General features: G+C 41.7%; 1 protein-coding gene across 5 annotated transcripts in view; it reads left to right on the forward strand.

The window, feature by feature from the left end:
• LOC101165412 (unconventional myosin-Ic) overlaps positions 1–16,103 on the forward strand; it is a 47,852-nt gene extending 31,749 nt beyond the window's left edge. For all 5 annotated transcript variants that reach the window (XM_023961533.2, XM_023961536.2, XM_078956524.1 and 2 more), the window contains 29 exons: positions 1–199; positions 562–642; positions 1,632–1,811; positions 2,104–2,202; positions 3,064–3,174; positions 4,078–4,149; positions 4,297–4,416; positions 4,980–5,053; positions 5,242–5,347; positions 6,174–6,254; positions 6,888–6,979; positions 7,063–7,157; positions 7,746–7,792; positions 7,902–7,982; positions 8,360–8,465; positions 9,393–9,510; positions 10,313–10,426; positions 10,508–10,584; positions 10,676–10,744; positions 10,821–10,905; positions 11,124–11,283; positions 11,829–11,912; positions 11,992–12,085; positions 12,168–12,223; positions 12,296–12,431; positions 13,494–13,564; positions 13,639–13,736; positions 14,004–14,103; positions 14,450–16,103. In XM_023961533.2, the coding sequence (XP_023817301.1) occupies positions 1–199; positions 562–642; positions 1,632–1,811; positions 2,104–2,202; positions 3,064–3,174; positions 4,078–4,149; positions 4,297–4,416; positions 4,980–5,053; positions 5,242–5,347; positions 6,174–6,254; positions 6,888–6,979; positions 7,063–7,157; positions 7,746–7,792; positions 7,902–7,982; positions 8,360–8,465; positions 9,393–9,510; positions 10,313–10,426; positions 10,508–10,584; positions 10,676–10,744; positions 10,821–10,905; positions 11,124–11,283; positions 11,829–11,912; positions 11,992–12,085; positions 12,168–12,223; positions 12,296–12,431; positions 13,494–13,564; positions 13,639–13,736; positions 14,004–14,103; positions 14,450–14,476 (2,833 nt within the window). In that variant the 3' untranslated portion in view covers positions 14,477–16,103. The remainder of the gene's footprint in view (positions 200–561; positions 643–1,631; positions 1,812–2,103; positions 2,203–3,063; positions 3,175–4,077; positions 4,150–4,296; positions 4,417–4,979; positions 5,054–5,241; positions 5,348–6,173; positions 6,255–6,887; positions 6,980–7,062; positions 7,158–7,745; positions 7,793–7,901; positions 7,983–8,359; positions 8,466–9,392; positions 9,511–10,312; positions 10,427–10,507; positions 10,585–10,675; positions 10,745–10,820; positions 10,906–11,123; positions 11,284–11,828; positions 11,913–11,991; positions 12,086–12,167; positions 12,224–12,295; positions 12,432–13,493; positions 13,565–13,638; positions 13,737–14,003; positions 14,104–14,449) is intronic.
• Positions 16,104–17,242: the final 1,139 nt, after the last annotated feature.

The raw sequence follows: 17,242 nt of genomic DNA on the forward strand, positions 1-17,242 counted from the left end.
CTATGCCGTGGCTGACAACTCCTACCGTTCCATGAGGACCGAGAGGAAGGATCAATGCATCCTGATCTCTGGGGAGAGTGGCGCCGGAAAGACGGAGGCGTCTAAAAAGATCCTGCAGTACTACGCCATCACATGCCCAGCCAGTGCGCACGTGCAGACCATCAAAGATCGCCTGCTGCAGTCCAACCCAGTGCTGGAGGTAAACGCCGCTCATCCTGCACTTCCAGGAGAAACCATCTTGATTAAAAAAAAAAAAAACATACCTTTCTGAACTTCGGGTGATAGATCGTATCGTGATGTCACAGCTGTTTCAGCTAAAAAAGTAATTTCAAATGTTTTGTAGTTTTATTTTAAGAAAAAAAGTTATTTGAACAGAGCAGCGACAGAATCCCCTTTTTTTCAGCTTTGTGATCATCTCTTTCTTAGATAAAACAGTGGGATCATCTCACCACTTGTGGATTTCTGCTTCATATTGCTGCTGTGTGCCTCCAGTGTTTTCCTACTGTCATCTCTTCTCTTCTCTCAATCTATCCTTTCTCTCCCGGTCTCCTCTCTTTGCAGGCGTTTGGGAACGCCAAGACATTGCGCAACGATAACTCCAGCCGCTTCGGCAAATACATGGATATTCAGTTTGACTTCAAGGTGAGCACAGACACCGCCATGCTTCAGCTTCTGCTTCCAGCCGACCGTAACGGTGTTGCTGAAGGTTATTTTTCCTGTTACAATGAGCAATTTTATCTTAATCTTCATAATAAAGCAACAAAGTAACTGAGGGTTTGAAAGCTTTCTAAGGAGCTTCCTTATGACGAGCTGCACAATAACAGCAACGATGCTCGTTATTCAAAGGTAGATTTTGGGTTAAATTTAATAAAACAAATTAAATACTGATGTGTTTTGTTAGAAATACAAAACATAAAATGCTTTAAATCTTTAGACTGAGTGTTCTGTGTTCTATTGAACCTTACGCCGTCTGTCTAATATCCAAGCAATGTCAAAAACATCTTTCAGACTCTTCTCATTCTGACATAATACAACCTTATTTCGGTTCACTATAAACATAAAGAGTTTCCTAAACTGTGTTAACCTGTGTAAATACACCTGAATCAGCTGAGCATGAAGCTGTGCAGATGCCTGGAAACCTCAGTCATTACAGTCTGTAGCAGAACTGAAAACATGCTGCATGATGGGTAATAAGTTCAGCAAACATCGTTAATCCTGTTAAAAAAATATGTTTGTTTTCTTCTACAAAATAATTAAAGTCTTGTTTATTTATGACTGCGTCAAAAATGTGTGAAATGTAAAGTTTTCTATAATAATATGGAAACCCTTTTTGTGTAAAATAGGTTTTCATTTGTGCTCCAATGTGGCATTTATTTTGAAAAGCTTTGGTCAAACGAGCTTTTCCTGTAAGAAGACTCCAGCATCAGGGATAAATCTGCTTTTCATTGAAAAAATCAAATAGTTGTTTTCTTGTTGTTGTGTGCATTTTTGTGGGGTACGCAACAACTTTCTCCCGAACCCCCTATGGAACCTGCACGTTTACTTGACCCCTCATGGCTCCTCAGTACCCCAACCCCCCCCCGTTCTCTTCCCGTTCTCCCCTCCATCCATGGCCTCTGTCCCGTCGACAGGGCGCGCCCGTTGGGGGTCACATCATCAACTACCTGCTGGAGAAGTCCAGAGTGGTCCACCAGAACCACGGCGAGAGAAACTTTCACATCTTCTATCAGCTGATTGAGGGTGGGGAGGAGGACCTGCTGAGGCGCCTGGGCCTGGAGAGGAACCCCCAGCAGTACCACTATCTGGTCAAAGTAAGACGGCTTTCATGTGATTGTAGTGTGCATATCTGTGTGTGTGTACACGTTTGTCTGCGCATATGTGCACGTGTGTGCACATGTGTGTTGAGTTTGTATAAACTGGCTCTGAAATGAGAAATCTCCAGCAGCTGCTGAGCTGAAGCCCCCCCCCCCGTGTTTGTGTAAATAGGTGTTGACGTCACCTTTGGCTCAGTGTTTACCTGTAAATGGTCATTTTCTCAGGCCCCCCCTCTGTGGGTTTTGCCTCAGGTGTCCATTTCATCATGTTGTGTTTGTGTTTTTCTAGGGCAACTGTCCCAAAGTGAGCTCCATCAACGACCGCAGCGATTGGAAGGTAGTGAGGAAAGCCCTGACTGTGATTGGCTTCAATGACGATGAGGTGGAGGTGAGGCCCATAGATTTTCTTCAACATTGCTACGTTTTGGATGATGTTTTTTTTCCTGATAGATGGCAAAGTAAAGCTATGTTTTATGTGTATTTTTCATGTGTTTTTAATCAATAATATCTTTGACTGAGGGGAAAAAAAGAGTGTTTTCATGCAATCAATGACCTAGCACCACGTCTCTATGACAGAGGGAGCGGTCCTTCAGTGCTGGTTTGTACCTTAATGGGGGGGCCATGGTGCAGAGGTAGATGAGAATGTTGCAGGTTCGGTTCACAGTTTGCCTGCCCATGCATTGAGGTGTCCTTGGGCGAGACACTGAACCCCAGATTGCTCCTGGTGGTTATAGGTTGGCACCAACACTTTCAGTGTGTAGAAGTGAATGGGACTGTGACTGCAAAGCACTGCGGGCCTTCCAAGAAGGTAGTAAAGTGCTATATTAAAGGTAATGTTACCCGATTTTAATCCAATATTAGGGTTTCTTTCTTTAAAGTTAAAGGCTGGTTCCTCTAAGATAAAAGAGTTTTATTAATGTTTTTATCATAACTTTTATTTAACCATGAAGACTTTTTCTTATCCATACATCCGCTTTCCCTGCAAACAGGAGTTCTGCTGCTCTTTCTGCAGATATATGTCTGACAGGAGTGTGTGTGTCTTTATTATTACATGTTTAGAAGAGCCTTAGGCTCCGCCTACATAATTACAGCTCTGTGATGGTTCCCAAATCCCTGTTAGATCCACTGCTGATGGGACTTGTGAGCACAGGTTTATGTGTGCAGATTCCTCCATGTTCCAGTGTCATCATAGCAATCCCCTGGTCAGTCCAATGAAGATGAACCCTTTTCTGTCTCTGCTCCTCTGCAGGAGCTGCTCAACATCATTGCAAGCGTGCTTCACCTTGGCAACGTACAGTACGGAGGAGAAGAAGGGAGCGCCTGCATCACCTCAGACACTCAGATAAAGTACCTGGCCAGGGTAAGATGGTTAACAGATGGATAAGAAGCATACCTGAGAAGTGGGTCAAAACCGTAAACATGGTCTTTAATTTTAGGAGCAGCTTTACAAGCATAGAAATCCTTAAAAGAAAGTATTCAACGATCAACAAACTGACTGAATGCTTAAATAATATAGAGAGGAATCGAGAAAAGGCTTTAATTGAACAGTTCCTCTCATTAAACAAGACAGATACTGATTTCTATTTACATGATGTATTAATTTTGTTGTTGTTTACAAACAAATAACATCTCCAACACATGTGCTATCGTTGATCCATCTCACACTGAAGCACATCACAAGTTTTGGAATCGTGTGTGTGGAATCCTGATGGAAAAACAACAAACATGAGGATTCTCAAAGAACTTTAGGAAGAACATCTGAGATTCCACAATGTTCAAAACTACAGAGAGACCAGGATGAAACTGGAAATGTATACATCCATCCTGTACCTCCCCCTCCACTCAAGCCTCAAAATGCTGCTCTTGGAATAGAAACTCTGCTTGTAAAAAAAAAAGTGTGAATGTTCTCCACTGTCTTTCATGCCTCCAAACAACATGCAGAGTGAGAGGTCAGACACTTTACATCCATTTACATTCATTGGTCATCAAGCATTACCATTGGTCATCAAGCATTACCTCCTCAAAGCTCATTTGCATAGGAAAATCCTGGAAACCCAAACAAATAGAAAAGAACAACAGGGAGAACATCTGATAGCATGCCATCAGAAATGATGAGAAGATCAGAATGGTCCAGTGAAGCCATCATCCATGTCTTCTGGGTTCAGAGGCAGACATAACAAGCAGATAACAGGACGTTTCTGCTGATGCGGCGTCTGCGTTTGCTGCAGCCATGTGTCACTGCTCCTGTTGTTTTCTTTTCCAGCTGTTGGGAGTGAATGGAGCTGTGCTGACGGAGGCACTAACACACAAGAAGATCACTGCAAAAGGCGAGGAGGTGGGTCTAAGTCCTGATATGCTGTACTCGTTCAATCACACAATGTCTTTCTGCATCCAACATCCTGAGTTTGTAACATGTCCTGTCCTGGCTAAAGGCTTTCATTGTATGTCTGCTCTTCCTCTGTGTGTGTCTGTGTGCCATCAGCTGATGAGTCCGCTGAACATGGACCAGGCCTCTTCTGCTCGGGATGCGCTGTCCAAGGCGGTGTATGGACGCACTTTCACCTGGCTGGTTAACAAGATCAACTTTTCCTTAGCCAACAAGGTAAAACACACATGCACCACGGCTGCCCGGACGTAGAGCGGTCCATATCTGTTTAAAAGCCTGCAGGTTCAGTTCCCGCCTTGCCCACTTGTGTTGAAGTGTCCTTGGACAAGACACTGAACTTGGCAGTGCTTTTGGTGGTTAAAGGTTAGCAGTGAAGCAACCTTCAGTGTGTGTGTGTGAATGGGTGAATGGGACTGCATGACTGTAAAACGCTTTGGGCCTTCTGAGAAGGCACAGCAATATATAAGTATACGCCATTTGGAATAAACAAAGACTCACACAGACAAACGTACACACACAGGTACACACACAGACACCCGCACATAGACACACACACGCACATAAACGTTACTATTGCAGAGGTTAGAGACTTCATCTGTTTATTGATAGATTCTTCTGTTGTCACATCAGATTATTCACATTATTTCCACTCAGCTGTCATCAAATGTCCCAACATCAACCCTCACGTTACTTTGTGAACAGCTCCACCTTGTGGAAGAACCTTATATGTTTTATGGATCCTGAACTAAGTCTGGCTTCATTTGTTGTTTTTTGAACAGGATGAGTCTAACAAAAATTATTCAGTCATTGGTCTGTTGGACATCTACGGCTTTGAGGTTTTCCAGAACAACAGGTACTCGAACTTTCTGTCCAGAAATCTGCTTTTTGTTTTCTTAACCGATTTCCTTTACTGCACAGGAGTTCCTAAAATCTTTAACAATTAACCTAGTGAAACAGAAATGAAAAACATGCCATACCGTATTTCCATACACTTCCTTTGCATTAGAGCACCTGACGTTTTGGGCTTTTTGTGTCTTGCAGCTTTGAGCAGTTCTGCATCAATTACTGCAACGAGAAGCTGCAGCAGCTCTTCATCGAACTAACCCTCAAGTCTGAGCAGGAGGAGTATGAGGCTGAAGGCATCACGGTCAGACTGAGCTTCCACCTCGTTGCCTGTACTGTTAAATGCAAAATGTGACAGTGCAAATGAATCCCTTTTTGCATGGACATGGATTTGTAGATTTTGTTAAACAAATAAGACATTGGTTTCTGAAACGTTCTTCCAGACTTCTGTTTCTTCTGAAATGTTTTCACCTGCTGGTTTCCTTTCTAAAGCAAATTTAATCAAGTTTGGCTTTTGAAAACTGCTTTTAGGCATTTAAAAGTGTTATCATGTTGGTTTGCTGTCAGACAAAAACCCTTGAAGGTGTTGCTTGTCATAAGAGTTCTGGCACAAAAGAGGTTCCAGCTCCCTGAACTTTTCCAAACAGTTTCTGCTGTTATTGCTCTGAGTTTATTCTCACTGCCTTTACACTGGTTTGCTGAACAAAAGCCTGTTGTTTTTGTCGCATCCTAATGCATGTGTGGAAAGAGCTAAACAGTTGTGGGAGAAGCTGGAATTCAGTCTTGAAAGAGTCCATTATGAGGAGACAGGAGCAGATCCAGCTTGTGCCTCTATCATTTCTGTGGAAACGATGGGACCACCAGAACAAACACGACCCGCCTCTCCACCTGCACAGGGTTCATGTGCACACGTGTGGGTGGGAAGCCAGCTTGGATTCCTGGCATTCCGTGGATTATTCATGTAAAGGCTGTCGAGCTGCAGCTGTCAGACGCCCCGGTTCGGCCCGTCGTCCTCACAGAATTTAGATCTGCAGGCTGTCTCTGCTGTTCACTGTTTTGCAGTCTTTCCTCATCATCAAGCAGTGTTCCATATGTCTGCTAATTTGACAAAACACTTGCATGTTTTTCAGTGGGAGCCTGTCCAGTATTTTAACAACAAAATCATCTGTGACCTGGTGGAGGAAAAGTTTAAAGGCATCATCTCCATCCTGGTGAGGAGGCGCTGGACGTATTCGACCTCTCCATCCATGTTGCAGCAGTAGTTGATCTTCCAAATGTTAAAGTCACTTTCCTCATCTTCATATATGAAATACGGCTTTGTTTTTACCAAAATGAAAGGAGAATTTAGTTTAAATCTTTTCTCTAAGAATCAGAGAAACGGTTTTCTGTGTCTGATTGCTGTCAAACATAAAACACTCAATCGAGCAGCTCCTAAAGCTCCATTTGTTTTGTTTAATGAGAAATGAAAACTGCCTTCTCTTCAAATTTTACTTTCTTTGATTAACTTTTTTTTAAAATGATAATCATTATATTAATAATGAACTTGGGGATTTACATCATTTCTATGCTTAAACTTTAACACCAGACTATTAAAAAAAGAACTTTATTTGATGAATTTTGGTTTTTGTTGGTAGAAATGTAATTGATCTGGTTTTAGGATAAGGACCGGAGGATGTTTCTCTTTAAGGTCAGGGAAATGTTCTGTCTTCTAGTTGTTTTTTAAACGTTCAGAACAGCTCAGGTTTGCTCTAAAAAGCTGAGATTTGCCTCATTCAAGTAAAACATAAAAGGAAATGAAAATTTTTCCCGGCATCCACCTGAACGGCTGAGTCTATTGATGGCAGGATGAAGAATGTTTGAGGCCCGGAGATGCCAGTGACCTGACCTTCCTGGAGAAGCTGGAGGACACCGTGGGAGGGCATCCACACTTTGTCACGTCAGTTTGGCTTTCATTCATTCCCGCTGATGCAGCTGACTGACTGATGGATGCTCACATGTGATGATCTGTTCTTTCTGCAGTCACAAGCTGGCTGATGGAAAGACCCGGAAGGTGATGGGCAGAGATGAGTTCAGGCTGCAGCACTACGCTGGAGACGTCAACTACAACGTGAATGGTAAGTGTGCGCGTGCACACCTTTATGCGTAGATGTTAAGCAAACAGAGACGAGCAGAAAAGTTGATTTTGCACCCACTTGGATCCACCGACGCCTTTTTTTTCCTTGTCTGAGCTGGTATCTGGCTTAAAACTGTACGGCTGGAGAGGTCCAACATTGCTCGCTATTTTTGTTGCACTGCTAATGTTAGCTTGGGGCGTGAGGGGCTGTAAGCTAGTGGGACAGTGTGTTAACGTTGGGTTGCTCTGCGCCAACAGTCCATCCACAATTTAGAGGTGAATTTCTATTCTGTCCAAAAATGGCATAATCAGAATTAAAAGACCACTGGGAATACTTTTACAACAGATCAATAGATGACTGGAATGGGACTTTAGGGGACAAATATGTAAGCCATGACTTTATATAAATATTATTATTATTATTATCTATTTTGATTCTATGTTTCACTGTGAAAGGATGACTTTCACATAAACTCATTTTGGGAAGAATTCTAATTCTAATCTTTTTTCATTTTCTAAATTTTACACCAAAACAAGAGCTCAGAGCAATGCTTGCCTCATAGATTGATCCTCCTCTCTTCTTCTTCAGGGTTTCTCGACAAGAACAACGACTTGCTGTTCAGGAACTTGAAGGAGGTGAGATGGAGCCTGTGTGAAATGTGAATTCCAGCAGAGAAAAGAACTTGTTTCTCCACACATTGTTGTTTTGTGTAGCTCAGCAGGTGAAATCTGTGTGTGTTTGCAGGTCATGTGCATGTCGGAGAACAATATCCTGACCCAGTGCTTCGACAAGGAGGAGCTGAGTGACAAGAAGCGTCCTGAAACGGTGAGACTCTCCGCTCCGTTCTGGAGTCCGTCTTTGTTTTCAGCTGATTCTACACACTCATAAATCCATGCATGCAGTATACTTTCCCACAGCACAACAAACAGCCATGTGTCCCCCCTCTCCAGTCCTGAGTGGGCAGTGTGATGGGGATTCTCTGCCCCTTTGCTGAATAATGCCTCACAAACAGGCGCTGATGCAGGGGGGCTGTCACAGGCTAGCAAGCCCCGGCCCCCGTTCTGACACTGGCTCCAGTGTTTCCCAGACACGCTTCTGCATTGGTCATCCCCAACAGGGTTCCTCTGTTCTCCTTCACGTCTTGGTCTCTGTGTTGCGTCTTCGTCTCAGTCCATCCCTGATCCGTCCGCTGTCCCTTCCAGGCAGCCACTCAGTTCAAAACCAGCCTGGCGAAGCTGATGGAGATCCTGATGTCCAAGGAGCCGTCATACGTCCGCTGCATCAAGCCTAATGACTCCAAGCAAGCAGGTAAGCCAGAGTACAAGCTTTGTCCTGACTATGCAGAGATCAGAGTTTTCTGTCATGTTTTTCCAATTCAGGATTCAGATATTTGCTTTAAGTTTCAGTCGTTTCTTTTCAGGATTTTGAAATGTTTGAAATGTTCATGATTATTATTATATAAACCTTCAGAACCAAATATTTTGCCGTTTCTCTCCTATTTTGTCTCTCATTTAGACATTTGTTGTTATAAATACATTTATTACCATGAATATAAACATTTTTTATTTCTGATTGTGAACTTTAACCCAATCATGACTTCATGACTTTATTTAGGTACCTTGAAACTTTTTTCTTTAGCTTTTGGTGCGTTAATGTTGATAATTATTGCATAATTAAAATGTAAAAATGTTGGTATAAAATATCGTGAGATTTGTCTGGGAATTAATACGATTATTCTTCTACCCACTTCTTTTTTTGAGCACTTTATCATTTTGTTTATCATGTTGATTTGACTGATTTATTTTGTTTGAAAATGAAAATAAAATCATAGCAAATCAAATTTCAATATGTAAAAAAGTTAGGTGGTCTAATTTTTCAGTTTTGCTGCATGTTTGTCAGGTGCAGATTTTTTACAGCATCTAAACTAAACATGGAAAATATTCCAGTGCCTTCAATACTATTGGTATCAGTGTTTGTATTATTCTGTCAAACTTTAAGCATCTCCTGTAAACTTTACCTGTCTTCCCACAAACATGCACTGCTTCAATCAACCAAACAGTTGTTGTTTTTTTTGCTGCATCAGCAGCTGCAGCGTAGCTGGGTCAGTGGTGGTCAGTATATCGGACCGGCCTTTGTCTGCTTCTCAATGAATCTCTGTCCTCTGTCTCTCTCACCACTGATGCTCAGTTTTTACTGCTCCAGCAGGCTGTTCCACCATTTCCATTTGCTCCTCAGGTCGGTTCGATGAGGTGCTGATCCGTCACCAGGTCAAGTATCTGGGTCTGATGGAGAACCTGAGGGTGAGGAGGGCTGGCTTCGCCTACAGACGGCGTTACGAGGTCTTCCTGCAGAGGTGATCTGCCACAGTTCAGAGTCAAGCATCGCTGAAGCTTTTTATGGAGATTAGCTGAGAAAGTGTGGAAGCAGAGACACTTTCTACAGCTCCACTTTCTAAAATGATTCTGTGGAGGTGTATTGAGGGAGACAAATCACTGTAATGATTCTCCTCATATGAACAGATGAAACTAAAGAATAGCGGTAAATCTTTATTCTCTGGAAATATTTAGGGTGTTTCAAGCTGGACACATTTGCCGCTTAAAGTGAACCAGAGTTCATTTGCCCAGATAATCCGGAACAAATGGTTAATTTTCAGACTGAATACACCAAGGAGGACCCTGGTCCAGGACCAGAAACCGCTCTCTGACCCTTCTTTGGAAGTGGTCTCGGTTTGTTTCCAATCAGACTGAGCTTCAGTTTGCTCTGAGATTCCTGTCTGAATACAATCCGTCCTCAGAACGGAACAACTGAACCAAATCGGCCACCATAGCCGATTAAACAGTAAGAATGAAGCAACAGATAAGACACAGACAAATGTAACGCAACAGAAAAAAGGGTCAAACTGCTTACTTTTTAGAACATTTAACTTAACACAGCTGAAATCGCTTCTTACATTTCTTTGTGATCAAATGAACCGTCAGCGGATCAGAAATTTCCCAGGATTCTGTCTGCTCCTGTGCAAATCTCGCCTCCAGTTTAGGAGAAGCAGAAGGAAAAAAAAAAAATATCAACGTTTAATCAAAGGAAGCTCTTTAAAGACTTTAATTTTAAAACAAAACATTTGATTAACTCCTCTCCTCTGTGCACTTTGTGTTTAGGTACAAGTCTCTGTGTCCAGAAACGTGGCCTAACTGGCACGGAAAGCTGTCAGACGGAGTCTCCACTCTGGTCAAACATCTGGGATATAAACCTGAGGAGTACAAAATGGGCAGGTCAGATGTTCTGCTGTAGCTCCTGCAGTCTGAGGATTCTGTTTCCCTAATTTTTTTATTTTGTGTCTTTCAACCGTTTAGATCTAAAATCTTCATCCGTTTCCCCAAAACTCTGTTTGCCACTGAAGATGCTCTGGAGACCCGGAAACATGGTCTTGGTAAGAATCCACTGGTTTGTCCTGTTTCTGTCAGCAGGTTCCTTGTTTCAAACATCAAAAATCTTTTTGTGGAATCTTTGTCACCTGACAGCCACCAAACTGCAGGCGGGATGGAAGGGCTACAGCCAGAAGTCCAAATACCAAAAACTCAGAGGTTCAGGTGAGGAACACAGACCAGGTTATGCTGAACCATAAATGGTATCGTACATTTATGCATTTGCTGCTGTCTCTCAAAGCCATCGCAATCCAAGCGTGGTGGAGGGGCATCCTGGCCAGGAGGAGAGCAAAGCGCAGACGGCAGGCTGCTGATAGAATTCGCAGGTATGAGCTGTGCAAGAACGGCCAGCAGGAGGCGCTGTCCACCTCCTAATCTGTCTTTGATTTTTGAAGATGCAATGAGAAAACAGCCAGAAATGTTAGCTTTTATATCATTTTTAATTTAATATTTATACATGTTTTTAACGGTTTAGATGATTTATTGTTGGACTGAATTACTATCATTGCTATTATAAAGTATCTATCCTTTCATTTCATTTCAGGTTTATCAAAGGTTTCATCAATCGCCACAAAGAACGCTGCCCAGAGAACGAATACTTCCTGGATTATGTTCGTTACTCGTTCCTGACAAATCTACGGAAGAATCTGCCCAAGAACGTTCTGGACAAGAACTGGCCGACACCTCCAGCGGCTCTCACTGAGGTGGGACAGCTCACTGTTTTCATGGAACTCCATGTAAATTGGATGTCTTTTGACATAAAGGGGTCATGTTTGCTCATAAAACATCTGACCTGTCTAGAGCAACAACTTTCAGGTCATTTTAACGTTTTTCTTTAAACTTCAGCTGCTTTTCACTTGTTCTCATGTTCGTTTCATTCCAGGTATTTTGAAAATATATTGAAGATTTACATTTATTCCCTGGAAAGTTTAGTCTCACTGTTTCTCCTAATTTTTTAGTGTTTATCAGTTTAACAAACTGAAATGAAAGCATCCAAAAGTAATTCGGCGAAAGAAATAGATTTTTGCAAAAACCTAAAGTAATTTTGTTCCAAAAGATCAGTAAGAAAAGTCTAAAATTCTTGAAAAGAAAAAAAGAAATGTGTGAGAATTAAGACCGATGTGGTAGCATCACGTAAAAGGTTTAAAATTCTGTGAACAGAAAACCTGTTCTGCTGATGTCCTTTAACTGAAGGGTCTAAGCGTCCAGCAGGACCTTCATTAGAAACTAAAGACCAATCTGTTTTCAGGCCTCAGAACTTTTACGGAAGATGTGCATGCAGAACATGGTGTGGAGCTACTGCAAGAAGACAAGTCCAGAGTGGAAACATCAGGTGAATATTCATCATTTAGATTTTGTTTTCAGAGATGGCTCCTTTTTTTTTTTTCACACCGTCACTATTGTCTTCGTAGATGGAGCAGAAGATGATTGCCAGCGAGATCTTCAAAGATAAGAAGGACAACTACCCCCAGAGCGTGTCCAAGCTGTTTCTCAACACGAGGCTCAGTAAGGCTGGTGTGATTCCTGCTGCATCATCTGCCTCATCATATCTGCTTAACCCTTATCCAACATGTCTGCCTCTGCTCAGCTGGAGAGAACATCAGTCCCAAGGTGCTGCAGGCTCTGGGCAATGAGAAGATGAAGGTGGGTGGAGCTCTGAACGCCACGATGGCATGAATTCCTCATGAGCCTGACCTCTCCTCCTTCTGGGCACAGTATGCAGTAACGGTGACAAAGTACGACCGGAAGGGCTACAAGGCTCGGACCCGCCAGCTGCTGCTCACCGCCAACTCTGCCATCATCGTGGAGGAGGGCAAACTGAAGCAGCGCATCGACTATGGAGCCCTCAAAGGTCAGACTCTAAAGCAGGGCTAGTTGCAATTTCTTTCCTTAACAACTGTGCCATCACCAACTTTAATGTTAACTCTAATACAAAAACATTTCCAAAATATCTGAAATGGTATTTAATTCACAAACAGCCGGTCAAAAAACATTTAAGCATATTTTGGCATTAACTCCAAAAAGTGTTTTCACAACAAGATTGGACAAAGAAAGTTGGAATAGTATTACATCTATGTTTGTTTGAAACTACAGGTACTGCATTGGTGGTTTGTTATGCCTACAGCAATAGGATTGGATACGTCAGAACAAAATACCATCAATATTTCTATGAACTTCACAACTATCAACATGAAAAAAATAGGCAAACGCCTTTGGTTTGTTCATTTTTTGTTACCTTGTGAGACAGGGCCTGAGTTACTTACCTTAATGTTATTTCTTTGATGGGGCTTTTATTGCATTTAAAATCAAATGTTTTTTACTTTTGCTTAGTTCGCGAATTAAAGTAATATACATTTTCTGCATTTGGACAGCATCTTTATTCATTTTTTTCACCCCCACTAGATGTTGTGGTGATGAGCTGTAGTATTCATTTTAAATCATGTTTATATTTCATATTGATATTTTGCAGAACAGAAAGTCTGGGTTTAATCTGACTTTGCTTCGTTATTTTTCAATAAACTGAACTTGTAATTTCATGAATGTCAGCCAAAAACATGACAAAAAAAACGCATTAATTTAAATTGCTTGTTCATGAAGGCTGACGTGGAGAAGTGACAGTATTTATGAAGGTGGGCGGGGTCACAGAAACAGTGTTGCATGATTAGACCCTTTCCTTATGACGCCATTTGGGAAAATAGCTCATTATGAGAAGAGATGATCATTCGAAACAGATTTTTTTTAGTGAGTAATTTTGAAGTGTTTATTGTCGTCACACCCCCGGAGCCACTATCTTTCCCTCTGTGTGCTAAATGTGGTGCGCGTGCCCCAGGTTGCGAAGAAACGTCTGCATGTTTTTGACTGAACTTCTAGCTGTTGTGACTAAAACACGACTTTGCTCTTGCTTTGTTCTCAGGCATCTCGGTCAGCTCTCTCAGCGACGGCCTTTTTGTTCTGCACGTGCCCAGTGACGACAACAAACAAAAGGTAGCAAAACGCCGTCTCAGGCTCGCTATTTGGAGGTTTCCGTACTCATCTGGTTTGTGGTGGATTCTTTTCAGGGTGACGTGATTTTGCAAAGCGAGCACGTGATTGAGACCTTGACCAAGATCGCCATCTGTGCCGACAAAATCAACAACATCAACATCAGCCAGGGCAGGTGAGTTTGGTACTGTTCAGTCCTGTTGAGCCAAACACAAGAGGCATCTGCATAAAGGCGAGTTTAAATGGAGAGTGTCTTGGTGGAAGCTGCAGCCTCAAAGTTCCTCCGGTCAGGCCCAGGACCCACTTGCATCTGAACTGCCGGATCTGACTCAGTCTGAACACATCCACCTGCTGTCCTGTTGGCTCTCACTCCTTGATGTTCAGGCCTGCAGCTCCAACTGTTGATCTTCTCATTCTAAATGTGTTTGTGCTTTCCCTCCAGCATCCAGTTTACAGTGGGTCAAGGGAAAGAGGGGGTCATAGACTTCACCGCCGGGTCAGAACTGCTGGTGACCAAGGCAAAGAACGGACACTTGTCTGTGGTGAGTGGACTTTCTGCTGCCGTGGAGAGACAAAACTCTAGTTGTAGAAGAACAGGAGAAGGAAAAAGGGTTGCCATGGTTTCTAACTCAACCATTGACTCTCTGAACTGGACTGGGGGACTTCAGTCCCCTTGTGGCTACATAGTTAAGCAGTAACTTGAAGGGTCTTGTTCAAAGACACACACTGATAAACCCTGGTGTGCCAGTCCTGCACGTAGCCAAGTGAGCCCGCTAAAGAACGACCGGGTCAATGGCAAAAATAGTTCAGTGACTGCTGACCCGTCTGTTTCTGCTTCTTCTTCCTCCACTGGTTCTGCTGACGACTGATGTAAAATCTTTCTTCCAGACGGCGCCCAGACTGAACAGCAGATGATCCCCATCCACAAAGAGGAAGCCCCTCCTGAGCTCTGCCCTCCTCCCTCCACTGGGCTCCAGGCCGCCCTCTGCATCAGCCAATCACACACCAGCAGTCCTTCGTGGAGGAGCTTTTGCTTTCAATGTAACAGAGAAAAACCCAGCTAAACTAATTGTTATATATTTATGTTTATAATTAATATTTGGGGGGAATTAATATTGTTGCTTGTGGAATATTCAGATTTTTTTTTATTGTCAGGAATAATAAATGTATGTTGTTGTGCTTGATTTGGGAACAAAAAACTGATGGAAAAGTCTGGATCAGAACCAGTAGGGGAGGTGAGATATTGCTTCAAAGCTCATCAGTCAGGAAGGGAAAGTACGTTTACTTCTTGACTTGTAAAGTTGACGCTGCTCCTCCTGAACGCCATTGATCTGTTGGAATGTGATGGCGTGGGGTTTGGTGAGGAAGAGCAGCTTTTCCATCACATGGATCGTCTGCGGCTCAGCCGGAACAGCTGACGTACTACTGAATTGACTTCACTCGGCTGTTCTTTGTGCAGCTTTCCAAAAGCGTTTGGGGATCATCACTGTGTGTGCGTGTTTTGGAAATACTTCAAAATGTATGGAAGTTGAGGAGGAAGGGAAGACAAGTGACGTAAGCAGAAGCTGCTTCCTGTGCCTCACCTGCCTGTTTACCTGAGAGGAGCAGCTTTATCTCAAACACATAAATTTAGCCAACAGATTTACAGCTGATTTATATTCATATGTCAGATTTTATAACTGAAAACCTGTCAGGTGGAAGCAGACAAAACTGAACCAACTCTCATCCTAAAGTAACATTTGATGAGTCAGCGATGGTGCAAAAACCAAAGTCTAAAGTTTTTTTTTTAAATAAAGCAGGTCTGTGACATTTTGATGAAAGTTTTGTGCCAACATGTATAACAATCTGCCAATTTCATGATTTTTGCTAAAGGTAAGAGTTTTCCAAAAATGTCTCTAAATGTATGGGCGGATGAATAATCCTAAAGTCCCGTCTGGACGCTTGCCGCTTGCCTTTCCTGTCTGTGATGCTTTTTCAACCATTAAAATGACCGCAACTCGACACGTTTGTGGTAGTTGGACGCTCGACAAACCGGATCTACAGCCAGCATCCACCGTCCAACTCCACCTCTGTGAGACCAAAGACTGCTGAAGAAAAGCTGCCACTTCAGAGGAGCTGGAAGGAGTTTCCAGCTTGATTTTCTTCTTCTCGCCTCTGGAGAAACGCCGGTGGCAGCATGCACCTACAAGCCAGAGGACCCACTTTGTGCTTCTGTCTGTATAATTAATATGATTCTGTCATTTCTAAATAATATGTCTGTTTTCCAAATAGTGGAGGGTTTTGTACAGTTTTGGGTCTGTGCGATAATTTGTTTTTGGAGCAAACTGGTGCCTTCTGTTGGACATGGATGGAGGATTTGAATGCTGGGAGATGGACGTCTGTTTTTCCTCTTTCTGTGTCCAAAACAATTTAAATGTTTATCCCCCCCACCCCACCACCACCATCTCTGTCCTGACTCACTGTATGTACCCCATCAATGTAAAATTATGGAAACTCCAAAGAATTATGAAACTTCAACTAAAAATAAATGTATATTGTTTCATTTGAAGTGGTTTTATGACTGGATACATATTGAGATGTAAAATTATTGTTTTGGCTTTGAAAAACTAAACTCAAACACATTTTGGCAATATTTTGCTAATGTTACAAGAAATGTTCCACATATTATACACGATTATAGTTTTTATCATTATTTTCTATCTCATAATTAGAGAATAAACATAAAAACTACCAAGGTTTTTTAAAATGCTTTGAATCAAATAATCTGTAACACATTTTTATTTTAGTTATTTTTACATTTTAAAAATGCCAAATTGCCTTTAGTCGTTTTTAACTCCATAATAGAATAGGACTGAGTTTAATTACAGACTTGAGGTTCAATTAACTGCATAAAAAATAAAGACATGCAAAAGAAGTGAAATACAATCAAAGTGTAAACTTAAGAACTACTGCATAAAATGTAAAGTTGCTGTGCCTTCATACAATCAGGATAAACTGACTTTTTCCCCTGTTAATTGGATGCTTCATTTAAGGAAATATTCCCTTAAACAACCTTAATTAACACCTTGAAATTATTTCAGCTATATAAAAAAATGAATTTCCCTTTCATTTTGCTCTGAGTTGATGCTAAATTAAGATAATTTTGGAACAGAAATGGTTGATGCATATTTGCATCAAATGGCATGAAGGGGTTCAGATTTTTGATCCAGACTGTAGAGTTGGCTCAAACAATCGTGCATGATGTTGGCTTGATTGCTGTAGATATAAAACAAATTACCCCCTTTATAACACAGAAATGTTACAAACCAACTTATTTGACAAAAAATATAAAAAATCCTTTTTTTTTTTTTTACTTTTGTTTTTGAAAAAGAGGAATAGCTCACTGTATTTGCAAAGGTCTAAGCTGGATCAGTTCACCATTGAAATTCTTAGCAAATATGTTTTGGAAATTGAAAATGCCATTTTCTGAAAAGTTTGGAAAAGTCATGAAATTTTAATATTTTTGAGACAAAAAACATTGAAAAAAATAGTTTAACCTGAAATTTGAATTTAAATTGTGGCAGAATTTCAACATCAAGCTATTGATGATGGTAATTTACGTTGCCATAAAGCAGGTCAAGTTTTCATTGGTTCAGCATGCATGGCGCTTTCAACTTGCTATCAGACGTGTAAATGCTACGA

Source organism: Oryzias latipes, chromosome 13 (genome assembly GCF_053564925.1).
Source record: "Oryzias latipes strain Hd-rR chromosome 13, Olatipes_Hd-rR_3.1".
In the NCBI taxonomy this organism is placed as follows: Eukaryota; Metazoa; Chordata; class Actinopteri; order Beloniformes; family Adrianichthyidae; genus Oryzias; species Oryzias latipes.